This window comes from Podarcis raffonei, chromosome Z, assembly GCF_027172205.1.
Source record: "Podarcis raffonei isolate rPodRaf1 chromosome Z, rPodRaf1.pri, whole genome shotgun sequence".
Taxonomy (NCBI): domain Eukaryota; kingdom Metazoa; phylum Chordata; class Lepidosauria; order Squamata; family Lacertidae; genus Podarcis; species Podarcis raffonei.
This window is the reverse complement of record NC_070621.1, coordinates 24,674,566-24,688,989: the sequence shown is the minus strand read 5'-3', so window position 1 is coordinate 24,688,989 and position 14,424 is coordinate 24,674,566. Positions and strand designations below refer to the sequence as shown.

The following is a 14,424-nucleotide window of genomic DNA, read 5'->3' as shown; positions in this document are numbered from 1 at the left end:
GTGCAAAGATTACAACAGTATTTAGCTGAGAATTATTAACATGTTTGCAAGCCGGCCATGTTCTTTTTCCCAAAGGGCAGAAGCTCAAGCTATCTAGAAGGTCCACTGCTTCCCAGCCCCAGCCCCATTCCCTTCAAGGTTGGGCAATGCTCCTCATGTGCAAAAAGGCATTTCCACTGCACAAAAAGTGTATTCCCCAGCCTCCCCACAAAAGCCGCCTCATGCTGGAGCCACTAGATAGGTGCAAAAGCCCTCTGTGAAACACAAGGCATGTCAACTGACTGGGCTTGTTTTATTGTAGTTCTGTGAAGGATATTTAAGAACAGGCTTCTGCTTGTGAGGATGTCCAAGTGCACAGAGTTTATTGTAAAAACCCAATGTTATGTTGGAGCAACATATGTCAGTTAATACTGAAGACTATACAATGAGTCATGCAATATAATTGCTGTTTTGAAGGACCTGTTTTGGACATACCAACATATGACCTTTTTAGATTCAATAAATGATACATCCATGCATAAGGTATGCACTTCCTGTAAAATGCCTTTTTCAAAAATCCCTGCTTTAAAAATCATTAAATACTCATATTTATTATACAATCTGCTTTTTCAAAATGCTTCATGCATATTTTAAATATAATCACTACAATAATATACAGAATTGTATACTGCAATTAAAACCTTTTAACAAACAGAGCATATCACCTGTCATTTTTAGAGATCTCCAGAATGTACAGAATTTTCAATTATTTAGCTTTAGAAATTCAAAATGAAGGATCTTTTTTAACGTCCTGTTCTCAATTTGGCAACAATCATAGCTGCCAACTGTTGTGCATCTGTCATGTGGGGATTCTTCTCCATCACCGAGAGGACAACGCTAGCTGGAAAAATATTACAGAGATTCTTATAGGTTTGATACTGATGCTCTGGGATTATGTGTGGTTCTTGTGGGTCACCACAGATTCCAACCCAAGGATTCCTCCAGATCTGCTCCATCTTCTCTGGCACACTTCTCACCATTACAGGCTCATAAGATGGTTGCATGAGGTTGTTGCTCAGTGGGTAGGGATGGTAAGGGTAGGTATCGGTCGGACATGGCAATGGATCCCAACTGGCATGCTGCTCTCGACAGAGCGGTGGCCTTTTTTGTCGTGTGGGATTGCTTTCATAAAGACGCGAATCAGAAACGCTATCCATTCTCGTCATAACGAGGGCACGACTTGGCTGGGTAGTGGCTGATGGGTGAACGTTTGGAGGCACAGGGTAGTCCCCTGGGCAACTGGACCTAGCCCCAACAACTGGGTGTTGGATGTGCAGTGCTAAATGGGAAAGTGAATGCTTGTGAATATGTTTAGACCCTTCAGGGCTATAGCTCTGAACTCTTGTTAAGGACTCATGATAACCATGGGAGAAAGGCTGAAGGCGGCTTTGAGGGGGGAGTCGGTGAACCTTCACATTGTCTTCTGGGCTCCCATCTCCCAGACCCATATATAAGTCTGTATATGAGGAGTACGAATCATTGCTTGTATGGCTTAAGCAACTGTCTGGACAGGGGCTTGAATTTCTTGAGTATAAACTTTGGTCTACATCAGCCCCATAGTAATCTGTGCTATGCATGCTACTAATACTCAAATTGGAGAAGTCACTGAGCATTGAATAATAGCCATGGTCCCCCAAAGACTCATACTTTGGGTACTGATCTGCATAGTTCATTGAAGAGCCATGGCTATTAGTGACCAGGATCGGAGGATATTGTACACTGGCCATGTGTTCTAGTGAGGATTTCTGATGTGTGAATTGAGATGAACCAGGTACAGGGCTGCTTGCTGACCGGGTATTCAATGCCCCAACAGCGTGACTTTTGGAAGGTGGAATGGTTGGGACGCTTAATGCTGAAACAAGGGAGGGGACAGAATTAGCCTCAGACTTCCGCACCATTGAAAGTCTATCTTCGGGTTCCACAGGAACAGACCGAATGCTTGGATCTGACTGACGTTTGGGAGCAATGCGCTTCACTTCTGAAGTTATTTCCCCTTTGGAAAGGGCTGCTCCTGTGCCACATTTAGCCAGTGCTCCTTCACTCATCGTTTTCACAGCGGATAATTTGGCACTGATGCGAAGCTCATCAGCTACGGATCTCAGGGGCTGGTTTGCTCGTTCCGGGTGGTAATATTTACACTTGTGTCCATAGGTGCATTTCTTCCCTGTTGGGGAAAAATCTCCCATATTAGGCATGGTCTTTGCAAGCAATATCTAGCTAAGCACAGGAGGTTGTGTCAGAGTCATACTTAGACTAACCCAGGCATCCCCAAACTCGGCCCTCCAGCTGTTTTGGGACTACAACTCCCATCATTCCTAGATAACAGGACCAGTGGTCAGGGATAATGGGAAATGTAGTCCCAAAACAGCTGGAAGGCCGAGTTTGGGAATGCCTGGACTAGACCCACTGAACTCAATGGACTCAAGTTGGTAATGAGTAAGGGTTATAGCCAATGCTACCTAGCCCTGGTCAAAGTAAGCCATTGTAATTAATGAAAATGATTAATTTGGGTCCATTAATTTCAGTGCATCTACTATGAATAAAACTTAGTTGGATACAATTCTTAACTTGTTCACTGATTTCAATGAGTCAATTTGGAACATGACATAGATGGATACAACCCAAGGTCCTTTAAATGCATTGTAACAGTCAATGCTAGAATGAACTATTAACAGCCATCACATTTCCTTTGTTAGCAGACCCAAATATGTGCTATATATGTTCTACAATCCAGTCACTGTATCTATTTATCTTACTTAAGTGATATAAACCTCCCTGAAGGTAGCAAGAGCAGGTACTGGTGTGAGTCTAATAAAGACTCAGGTTTAAATTCCCACTCATAGAAGCACAGGGAATCGCCATATACAGATTAGGGCCATTAATCTATCAAGCCTAACACTGTCTGCTATGATTGGCAGCAACTCTCCAAGATCTACCACATGATCCCTGATTTTATTTTTAAACAGTCAGCTTCATGCATTATCATATTTTAAAACGTGCACATGATGTGCCTTTAGGTCACCATTTCTCTGCTTAACTTTTGACACAAAGGTGTTATGAAAGTGAAATGCAAGTGTGAATATGTAACTCCCTTAGGCTACAGGTCTATGCACAACAGGGAGTAATTGCCATTGAACTCAGTGGGACTTGCTTTTGAGTAGACATGCACATTAGACTGTGTAGACTGTGCAGTAAAAGTCTCCCAGCCAAGACCACATAGTGTTACTCATTAGGAATTTAACAGAATGGATCTGCTGACTGTGGATGTGCTGGGAGTTGAAAATGAACAAGGGGAGGGAGAGGTTTAATTGTCAAATATCTAACTGGGTTTTAAAACTTTATTTAACGAATAATGCCCTTCAATAAAAAAAAAGATCAAGGGTGGTTTACAGCTGTTAATTGACTCTCTGTGGCCTTAATACTCGATTAGTTAAATGACTTTTTGAGCACAGGAGAGCTTTGAAAATATTTCCAAACACCGAATTAAGTTCCAGCTGTATTTTCTTCCAGACTTTCCCCAGAAATGCTAATGCATGTAAACATCCCTCTAAATCAGTGGTTCACAATTAGCTAAGTACTGCAAAAGCCAAGCCATAGGCCCCCTACTTTTGAAAATGTTGAGACATCTATGGTAGTTTTCATTATGTGATTGTGGTCTACGGATTGGGAACCACTGCTCTAAATAACAGAGCCAAGATGTGACATCAAGCACATGATTGGCCCTTCCATTCTTAGTTTCTGAAAGTGCAAGAGAAGGGAAGGATGGTTCTGGGTCACATGTGGCATAGAGGTAAGAGGAAATTTAACTCTTTGCCCAAACTGCAGTCCCTCTCTGAGTCCTCCTCTTTCCTCCCCACCCTGCTCCCAGCCACACGTACGCAATGCCAAGATCAAGCAAGCAAGAGCCCGTTACCTACTTAATACCATGTCTTTGGTTTAACCATGAAAGCTTTTTAAAAAAAAAAAAACTCAGCAGTGCACTCAGCAGACCCAAACAAAATCTGATTTCCCCACACTTCTAGAAGCATGCTACGCCTTTCTGTCCTACTCAGGCTTCTTACATGGTTTCCAATACAGAAAACACCTCAGACGACCCACTATGATTTTTTGCTTTTTATCAAGGTTACTAATTTTATTATTCTGACTCCCAAAATAGTCAAGTGTGACACACTCACCGTAAGGACAAGGTTGCTTTTTGTGTTCAGGAACAACAGGCCTTTTCCTTAAGAAATTTTCAAGGCTGGGGCCATGGCGTCCTAATGGGTCGTCTGGTGGCATAAACCTGGAAAAACCAAGAGACCAGTTTCACCTCCTAGTATTAAATTTACCTGACACGGTAGACTGGTAACAATACAATGGTTAGGAATGGGCTGGGAAATACCCAGTCTGAACCTGGTCATAGCTATGAGCTTGGCAGGTGCCTGAAGGCAAGCTAATCTCTATCAGCTCCCCCCACCCCATCTCAAAAAGGAAACTGTAGAGTAGGAACCAGTGGAGAAAGGCCAATCGAAATCAATAGGGGACTGGAGTCCCTTCTCTGTGCAGAAAAATGAAATAGGTGTGTGGCATTCTAGTTTAAAAGAGAATAACAAAAGGGAGTCACTAATGGTCTTACATTGCCCTACCAGGCAGCTTCTGTTTAACGATCTATGAGAATGTAGACAAAGTCAAATACTCAAATCTCACCAGATAAACATTAAGCATTACTAGTCTACTTGTAAATAAAGAAACCTACTTATCATTCACAAAAGAATACATCAGGAGCCGTTCCTCTACAAATTTCTTCCATTCTGGCTTTTCATTTTGAAGGTCACGGTAATTGTCATTTGACACAATGATGCCATCAGACTCACACGCCAGTTTCACTATGAAACGGTCATCGTAACAGACAACCCGTCTCCCTTGAACTCTTCGAGATGGGGTGAAAACAAGAATTTTTTCCTTTTCCAGTTTGTGTAAAATATCTTGATCTGAAAAACCAGGGTTATATAAGAAACTGTTAATATCAAAGTCCCTTATATAGAAATATGCTTGCTCTCTATGTTTATCTCAGTATCTGAGATATTCTTCAAGAATTGTACAAGAAGTGTTTGCACACTCCCCAAGAGCATAAAAGTTGGTGTGCCAGTGCTTTGCTCTGTAACAGTGGACTTCAATCTTGGGTGCCCAGATATTTTTGCACTGCAACTCACATCATTCCTAGTCATTGGTTGAGATGGCTGGACATTATGGGAGTTTTACTCCAGCAACACCTTGGGGCACAAGGCTGAAGAGTCTCCCTTTGGGGAATAATCTCACAGCTAAGCTTGCTTCAGTTTATACACCATGACATTTTATATTATGGTTCAGTCTATGCAACAAAAAACTGTAACGCTGCCTTGTATGGAAAGACCTTGCAGACACAGGTGAGGGGAAAATGCATGCAGGTGAAGTGGAATTACAGAGGAGGAATGGAGCACTCAAGCCCTCCCATCCATGCCCAGAACAGAAACTAAGTAGGCTACTCCTCTACTCCCAGCACAGAAATGCCATAGACTTTTGCTCCTTTGTCATCCCTCAGAAGGATTGTGAACACTTCTGCAGGCTAGTAACTATTGCAGGTTTATGTGCAGCACGGATTTAAAGTATGAAGTGTAAAAAAATTAAGTGGCTTAGAATATGAGCAACTACCATGCATGTGCATACAGAAAATGCTCTGATTCAGGTCCTTGGCCCCATTCCAAGAAAAGCCAGTGTCTAGCACAGTAATTATCCTCGTCCTAGTAATGGCAATTGAAGAAAACAAATGTATGTTTGATTTGCCACCTGTAATTGGTGCATCTGGTCGAGATTGCTCTTTCCTCCATGTAGGCACAAACACTGTAATATCTTTATGACCTTTCTCCAGAAACCAGTCAACAGCTAACTGAATCCCCCGACAGGAAAATGCTTCTTTATTGCCATGACTGAAAAACAGAACAAGTTAGTTTAGCAAGTACTGGTCATAAGTACTGCAATGAGATTTGTTTTTTTCTAAAATACATAAAGCCAGAGAGACTAGTGTTATGTAGTGGGGCAGAGTGTTGGACTAAGACTAGGAAAATCTCAGTTAAAGCCATTCACTGTCTCTCAGGTTAACCTACCTCACATCAGACTATGTACACCACCCTGAGCTCTTTGGAATATGGATGGGACTAAAATTTAGTTTAGCAAATAGCATTAAGCAGACTTATAGAGGGAAAGAAACCTTTTCTGGAAGTTTAGTACCCACTTTAGAAAGACACAATTTTATTTCAATGGGTTGTAACCACCCCTGCTACAACTCTTGTGCTCAACAAATTGTCTGTAAATTTTAAACTGCTTTTCAGACATGTATTTCAGAGAGTGAATAATGCCTTGAGAATTTACAAAAGTGATTCCATTCTTACCTATAAGAATAGGCCTTTAAATTCCATTGGACTTTAATTACTCAAGTAAAAGGAAAGATTTTCTATTCTGTGATACACTGTACAAGATGAACAGTACAGTCCTTTGTATGTCTACTCAGATGGAGCCCCACTGAATTCTCTCAGAGAAACATATACAGGACTATAGCCCTAAAAATCTATTAAACAGCTCAATTTTTAGTTTTTAAATACAAGTGTGTAGACTTAAGGCTCATCTTCTTCAACAGGTCTTTGAGCTCCCATGGTTGATTAAAAGGGCTATCTCAGTTGAGTTACAGATGCTGCCTTTTAAAATCTATTATGCTATCATTTTTAATTGGATGTTGTTTTTAATAACAGAAAAGCAGAGTGTGTATATGAAATAAAACAAACAAATACATATGCAGCATAATTAGTGCATTTCTTAGAAGTATTCTATTACTACTAAAGTACCTCATTGCCACATTACTTCCATCAATAACGATTGGCCTCAAGTTGTCAGAGCTGTCTACCACCTCATCTTCCAGAGACAGCTCAGGACTAGCAACCTCCTTTGTACCTGCAGGACCAGTGGCATTTCCACTACTTGCTTGTCCTTCATTCTCAACCTTGTTTCCAAGTCTCACAAGCTCAGCCAAAATGTCATTGGTAAGAGCATCTGCCCCCAGCTTGTTCAACACAGCTTGAATCTGATCTCCAGGATACCCCAGTTTCAAAGCAAAATCAAGTTTAGATTGATATTCTTGACTCAAGTTTGCTTTATTCTCTTCCGGTTTCAAATCCTGAAGGAGGCTACTCTGTGAAAAACTCGGACGATCCAAGCAAGGAGAGCGGCAAAGCTGTCGATGTGGTTTGTGGGAAATCTCTTTATCCCTCAACTGTGCCTTGCTGCAGCTATTCCTGAAGCCAGGCTGCTCAGGTTCACTCTCAGAGCTTGTCCATTCCTCAGATTCGGTGCTACGATCCCCACCATCTTGCTCTTTAGTCCTCTCTTCTTGGGAGCGGCTCTTCTCCATTTTCAGCCTTTCCACCATAGACCAGGCCGTCATCACGTTCACCTTCCGGCCAGATTTCTCTTATGGCCAAAGTAGCCCAGAAGTTGTACGCCACTGCATCTTGTTGACATCACTAGGCTGGGTTTGATCTGTGATATACCCCAAGCCAGTAATATGTCCCTGCATTATGAAAATACACAACATGCATAATTAGATTTTACTGACTAGTGCAAAATAATTATTAATCTTACAAAACATATTTTTAGATAATTTGAATACAATAGAGTTTGTATTACTTCCAAGTAAATTGAATTCCCTTACCCTCACTCTCCAAAATAAATGCATTTAATACAGAGGCGTGGTTTGCACATCGCATTAAACTTTAACTTAAAACTAACATTGGTTAACACTCATATTTTGTTTCAGGGAAAGAAACACAAACATGACAAGACTCTGGCTTGTTTCATCTGCAGAGGAGCACACTGGGAGCACACTTAGATTCCTGCATTGCAGGGGGTTGGACTAGATGACCCTCAGAGTTCCTTCCAACTCCACAATCCTATGATTCTGTAATTCTGAGCAGCACGCTGCTCATTCATATTAAACAGTTTATAGTCTTAAATATGGTTTAATGTGGCATATGAACTGGGCCAGTGATGGCAATTATACCAACACCACCCACACAGCAAATTCACTGTTTCAAGTTAATGCCCTGTCAGATAGCTGCTTGTCACAGTGGCTGTTGTGAATAAGAAACTGTACTCACAAACCAGGGAAAACAAAGAAAGTTCACCTTCACACACTGAAAGAATGCCTAAAGAGAATATGGGGTGCACTGAATAATCCTACTACCCCAGACCAACCACAACACCATGCACATTTTTGGTCACCACACCTCAGAAAAGATACTGTGTAGTTGGAAAAGGAGCAGAAAAGGACAACCAAAATGAGCAACTCCACTAAGGTGAAAGGTTACAACATTGTAGACTTTTTAGTTTAGAAAAAAGTGAATAGTGGAGAACAAGATATAAGTTTATAAAACTATGCATGGAATGGAGAAAAGAGACAGAGGGTTTCCCCTCACTCATAGTACTAGAACCTGGAATCATTTAATGAAACTGAATGGCGAGAGATTCAAGACAGGCAACACATCATTTAACTATGTAATTTGTTACCACAGGATGTGATGATGGTCACTAACATAGCCGGCTTTAAAAGGGGATTGGTAATAACTATGCGTTGTTTGTTTAAATTCAAATTCAGAACAAGCAGGGATCTGAAACCACAGATTGGTCCTGGCTTGTTCTCACTAACCATAATTAAGGCAAACCAGTTAGGACATCTTTCGAAACCATGTAATTAGTTTAAAAGGAGAAGGGGGTGCGCTTCTGCTTTTCTCCTTGTGGGTGAAAAAGAAAAGACGGAGTGTAACAGCCCACAGCTTAAAATGATTTGTTCACATAATGCAGGGATGGGGAACTTGTGGTCATTCAGACACTGTTGGACTCCCACTCTCATTAGCCCTGACCGTTTATTTAGCCATGCTGGCTGGTGATGATGAGAACTGAAGTACAACAACTGCTGCAGGGCCAGAGGTTCCCCATCCTTGACACTGTAGGAACTATGGCTTATCATGGTACCTGAGCATGGCTAATGCTGCACAATATGTGCAGCATCTCTGTTCAAAAACGGAATCTGAAGGTTGGCCCCAAAAGCTATGCAGTGATCTGTATGTGAATAAAGCATTCCGGATTCAATGGCTGATGGCTGAAATGCATGAGAAGGGCCTCATGCAAAAAATTCCAGATGTATTTCCAGAGTACTTCTCCCAACCCTTTTTGTATTATTTTCTTTCCTGTATGCTCTGAGGTATTAAGAAACAAAGACCTATTTAGGAACTCAGAATATTTGTATATTTTATATTTACTCAGCTGTTCATTATTCTTTTTTTAAAATGAACTGTTCATCCACACTGTTAAAAAGCCAAATCAAATAACTGTTTCATATCAAAGTATAAATCTTTATTCATTCTTCCTCCAATAGAGAAAAAGAAGGCACACTCTGCAAAATCAAAGCAAGTCACTGGAGTCAAGAGGAAGTGTGGTAAGAATGAATTCTGCTAATGCAAATGTATCTCCCTATATTAAAAGCATATTATTTACTGTACATACTACTGAATATCAGTACAAGGGCAAACAAAACATAATGGCACCTTTCCTCACTTTCCTTGCCAGAGAAACATAACTGGAAAAATAACTGTACTTGTGGAACCTATTCAAAACTGACATTAATCTTTTGAAAAACTTCTTTTCAATGGCCACTTCACATCCATTATATGTGGAAGCAGATATTTGGCAAAACAACCATAAAAGGGGAAAGGTAAGGTGCTTTGAATGGCCAATGTTATATCATGACATGTATTGGTAGACACTGTTTTTTTAGCCCTGCACCACAATTTGTCTGTTTTAGCAGCAGACTAAGAAGTGAGAAAGATAATTGCAACAACTGTTTAAGGGAACACAGAACTATCTGGGAAATAGCTGCTGAGGGGTAGCCAAATATGCTGCCACCATACCTGCTACTTCTCCCCCCCCCTTAGTATTAGGGTTAGTCATGCCTTAAAATGACTGACACACAATCCTATACATCCCTACAAAGCAGCAAGTCCCATTGAATTCAATGTAATCAGAGTACATGGCACCTTGCCCCCATACGCCTAGTGACTACTTCCAACAATTTATAAGCTGTAGAAACAACAAATTATACAAAGACAAAATATACAAAAGATCACAATCATAATAATCTGATCTAATGCAATTAAGTTATATGTAAAATTGACTTTAAAATGAACAACTTATATAAAAAAAGGAATATTCAATAATCCATATAGGATATAATAATACATACTAAAATTAACTTTCAAAATACCACCAAATAATAATTAAACGAAAATTCACTCTCAATAACTAAAACAAATCATGACTATGCCATAGTCAATAAAAAAGCGAAGTGCCAATACCTAAAATATAATGTAAAAAGACTGAACTGAGCGATGAAGTCACATAGCTTATAAAATCACAAGATAACTGGTCCCCTTTCCAGGTCCAATATCTAACAAAACTGCCAAAGTAATCAAGGTAAATAGCATAACTGTAGCCCACCCAGCCATGAAACATTTTTTAGCATATTGAGTCAATAAAATTTCAGTCACCAGTTTTACGGTAGTCGGATAGACTTCGTAGTAGCTTAAGCAAAGCCAGGCAGATAGCAGGCAACACGGAAGAACGAAGAAAACAAGCAATCTCCTCTCTCTCCCCAAACGGAGTACTGACTGAACCTTTTAGCTTTTTCAGCAATGGATCCACGGGGGTGGACCTTTATGCATAAAATCTAGAGTTACTATCACAAACTATCTGGGAGGGAGGGGAACTGGGACTCTGCTTTATCAGTAGTTCCTCATGCAAGGCACCGTGACACATTTCCAGCATTGGTTTGCCAGAACTTTTTTGGCACAATAGTTGCTGTTTTTCCACTACTCTGCTGATAATACCAAGGTTTTCAACAGCCTTATCTAAAGAAGCAGTATGTACAAAGATGCAAGAATCTTCCACATTAAAGATACAGGCACGGAAGTGTCATTCATTTTGATCTATCACAGCTGCTCTATTTGTGAAACCTACCAAAACTGATGGTTCTGAATATGTAGGCCTAAGCAGAGCTAACAGGTCAATGGTATCAAAAGTCACAAAGAGATCAAGAGGCAGGAGCAAGGTAACACTCCCCTTGTCCCTTTCTCTGTAAAGGTCAGAGATGAGGATCAATAGTTCAGTTGGATCAATTCCAATCCAAGAGATTCACGGTAAGTTTCTTTAGAAGTGGACACACCACCTATTTCAAGGCAGCATGCTCTAGTCAAAGTAACTCTGATAGGTTGAATAAGCCAGCTGGGACTGAGGTCAAGAGAGCAAATGGTCAGACGTACAACTGCTAGCACCTTGTCCACATCTGCTGACTGCATAAGTTCAAACTGATCCCACAACACATCACTGACTGTGGCATTGGGTACCTTCATCTGGAACTGGAACTGCTGAGTCAATGGTACTCCATGCATTATATTGCAAGCCACCCTGTGATCCTCAGATGAAGGGCAGTATAGACATTAAATAAACATCAACAGCACTCTGAATTTGAGCCAATTTATCCTCAACATGTATAACTAGTTGGTCGCAGCAGGTCCTCAAATGCTCCAGATTCCTCCTCTACAGTGGGAGTCAATAACCTCTGGACCATTCAAAATAACTGTCAGCTGACCACTCGAGGATGCAATGCAAAATGTGCCTTCCTCGTAGCCCACACTGGAACATGGTAGGCATGTTTATGCATACTAGCCAGGGTTCAGTCAGCTTTCAATAAAGAATTGTATCACTTGAGCTCTAGCCTTCATGTAGTTTGCTTCATAGCCCAAAGCTGCCCAAAATTCTAAGGAACCACATGGGCACCACTAAACCAGAGAGGAGGCTCAGGAGTGATTGTGTCAGCTACCCATTTCATTTCACCATCTTATAGCTAGACAGGAGCTTTGACAGGATCATCTGCATTTTCCCACTAGCAGAACATTCAAGAAAAGATCAGGTCCCAAGGCAGGCCTTCAAAATGGGCCCACCACCCTTACAATATAGCCTGTTTGTTCTAATTTTAAAAGTATCCTGTTGCCCTTGTTTTCTGAAACAGCAAGTGAAATGCTAAATTATTGAATAAGTGAATCCCTTCCTTAGCAATTGAGGCTAGCAATGCAAATAAGGGGAGATTCTAAGCTGACTAAACAAACTTCCACTTGCAGTCAAGTTACTATGGGACTCTTCTCATTTCCACCTCCTAGACACAAATCATGCAGTATTCCACACACCTCTGGCTGTACGAAGGCCCGCACCCAAGTGTACTAGCTTTTAGAATAGCAATTGGAGAAGTGTGATAATAGCAGCGGAAAAGGTCACCGTGCACAGCGTTCTGTGAATGGATGTAACCTTCACATTACTGAAAGCAGACGTCAGCATATGCAACAACTACCCTGCTCCAAGTATGACTGTGTTCCAGAAAGTTTCCTTCCAAAAAGGAAGACACAGACAACTCTGCTGTAAAATTATTTATTCTGCAAATCCTATGGCCTAAGGCAGCGGTGTGGAACTTGTGGCCCTCCAGATGTTCAGTGGGGCTTCTGGACTCCCTCCCCCCCCCCCGATTTCTGCATTTGGTATTATCTAAGTACCTTGGGCTCATTTGTGATTCACATTTCACTTCAAGGCCATTTGGAAATCATACTCAAGAAACTGGACAGATTGATGTAACTTATAGAAGTGTAAATATTTTATTTATTTTATGACTTTGAGCTGCCTTCCAAAAGATGAGGGTGCATATGCTTCTACAAATATAAATTTTAAAATGCTGAGGTTCACCAAATGGATTGTTTCAGCTAAAATAAAACGAAATGTTTATTTTCACTGTAACTGAATCCTGTCAGTTACCATGAAATTTTTGAACGCTACTTAAGTTTGTGACAAATCTCAGAAGTATTTAAAAAGCATCATAGAAGATGTTTACTTCTGGGTCAGCCTTCATGAAGGTGCCCATCAAATGTATGTTTTTATGTATTGATGTCTGCTGATATCCTCAGCCTGAGTGATGTGAAGCCCCTGCCACCTTTGGACACTTAGCGTTTTATATTGCCCAGACCTGCTACACAAGGACACACTTCTAGGCAGAACAGAAGATACAGCTTTGTGACCGATGAAGACACTACAACAGAAAAAAGAAAGCTGAGGACAGGACTCTACACCATTGATCCTCATGGCTCATTTACCTTGAGTCAGAAGTACCTGAAGCTCCCTGAAGAGATAGAGAAAAAACTGGTTGAGAGAAGTGACTTTATTGTCACTTCTCCCCACCTAGAAGGGCGGGGATGCTGGTTAATGATAATCAGTAACTGATGAGCAGACGTACGACTAGAGTAAAATATATTCATACGGTCATGAAGAGTTCTGTGTAAGCAAGCAAACTACTTTTTTTGTATATCATGAAACCCTTGAATAGCAATGGAGGATCCCTTCCATCTCAGCCTAGCAGAAATCAGGGTCACATATGACCATATAACTTACTAAGAATCAGAAATTCTCTGCCCTGGAAATTTACTTTGCCGTTTCCTCTCCCACATGGGCAAACTTATAATAGGCAATGTGGTGTAGCCAGATATCTTTGTAGAGAAATAAGGGCACATGGTTCAAGAGGAAGCATAAAACAAGCATGCGTGCACAAATCAAAAGGGAATTTTGCTACAGGGATCTGGTAGCACGCAGAGCATCCCTTAAAGAGGAGTAACTTTCACACAATTTGGGCAAGTATCTCCTGGTATTTCTTCATTCAACTCAAGATGTGCTTCATCCCAGTTGTTATCCTCCTTGATCATTCCCTATTCCTTTTCTTAAAGCTGATTTTGTGCAAGTCCTACAGTCACTACAGACCTGTTTCCCCTGCAATTTATACTGGGTGTAGAGGAGAGGGTGATGTGTGACCCTACACAACCCCTGATATTTACAGTCACCATCAGGCTTCTCCACCTTTGTTTTGTAGACTAAAATAAATTACTTGTGTGTGCTGCAGGGATGTAAAGCAATAACTGAACAAATCCCATACTATTAAAATAATTTAAAAACCTAAACACATAATTCTTAGCTGTGGAAGGAGACAAACAGAAATGAAATGAAAAGCAACAAAAAGGATGCTTGCACAAACATAATCTTGAAGAACGATTAAGTTGTTACCTCACCAGCTCACTAATTTACTGTTCTAGTTTTTAGTAAAGTATCACAGTGAGGTAAAGTTTGAAAGTTTGTTGAACACCTGTAACATGTACCATCCAATACCTTGTTAAGTAATCATATAGTATGTTTTATCTTTACTGGTGAACTTTACACTGCGGGAGGCAGTGGAAG

General features: G+C 40.7%; 1 protein-coding gene across 3 annotated transcripts in view; it reads right to left on the bottom strand.

The window, feature by feature from the left end:
- Positions 1-334: 334 nt before the first annotated feature.
- Positions 335-14,424, bottom strand: part of ZC3H12B (zinc finger CCCH-type containing 12B) — a 30,477-nt gene continuing 16,387 nt past the window's right edge. For all 3 annotated transcript variants that reach the window (XM_053374137.1, XM_053374136.1, XM_053374138.1), the window contains 5 exons: positions 6,897-7,618; positions 5,845-5,984; positions 4,775-5,009; positions 4,215-4,321; positions 335-2,203 (listed from right to left, as the gene is read on the bottom strand). In XM_053374137.1, coding sequence (XP_053230112.1) covers positions 783-2,203; positions 4,215-4,321; positions 4,775-5,009; positions 5,845-5,984; positions 6,897-7,492 — 2,499 coding nt within the window. In that variant the 5' untranslated portion in view covers positions 7,493-7,618 and the 3' untranslated portion in view covers positions 335-782. The remainder of the gene's footprint in view (positions 2,204-4,214; positions 4,322-4,774; positions 5,010-5,844; positions 5,985-6,896; positions 7,619-14,424) is intronic.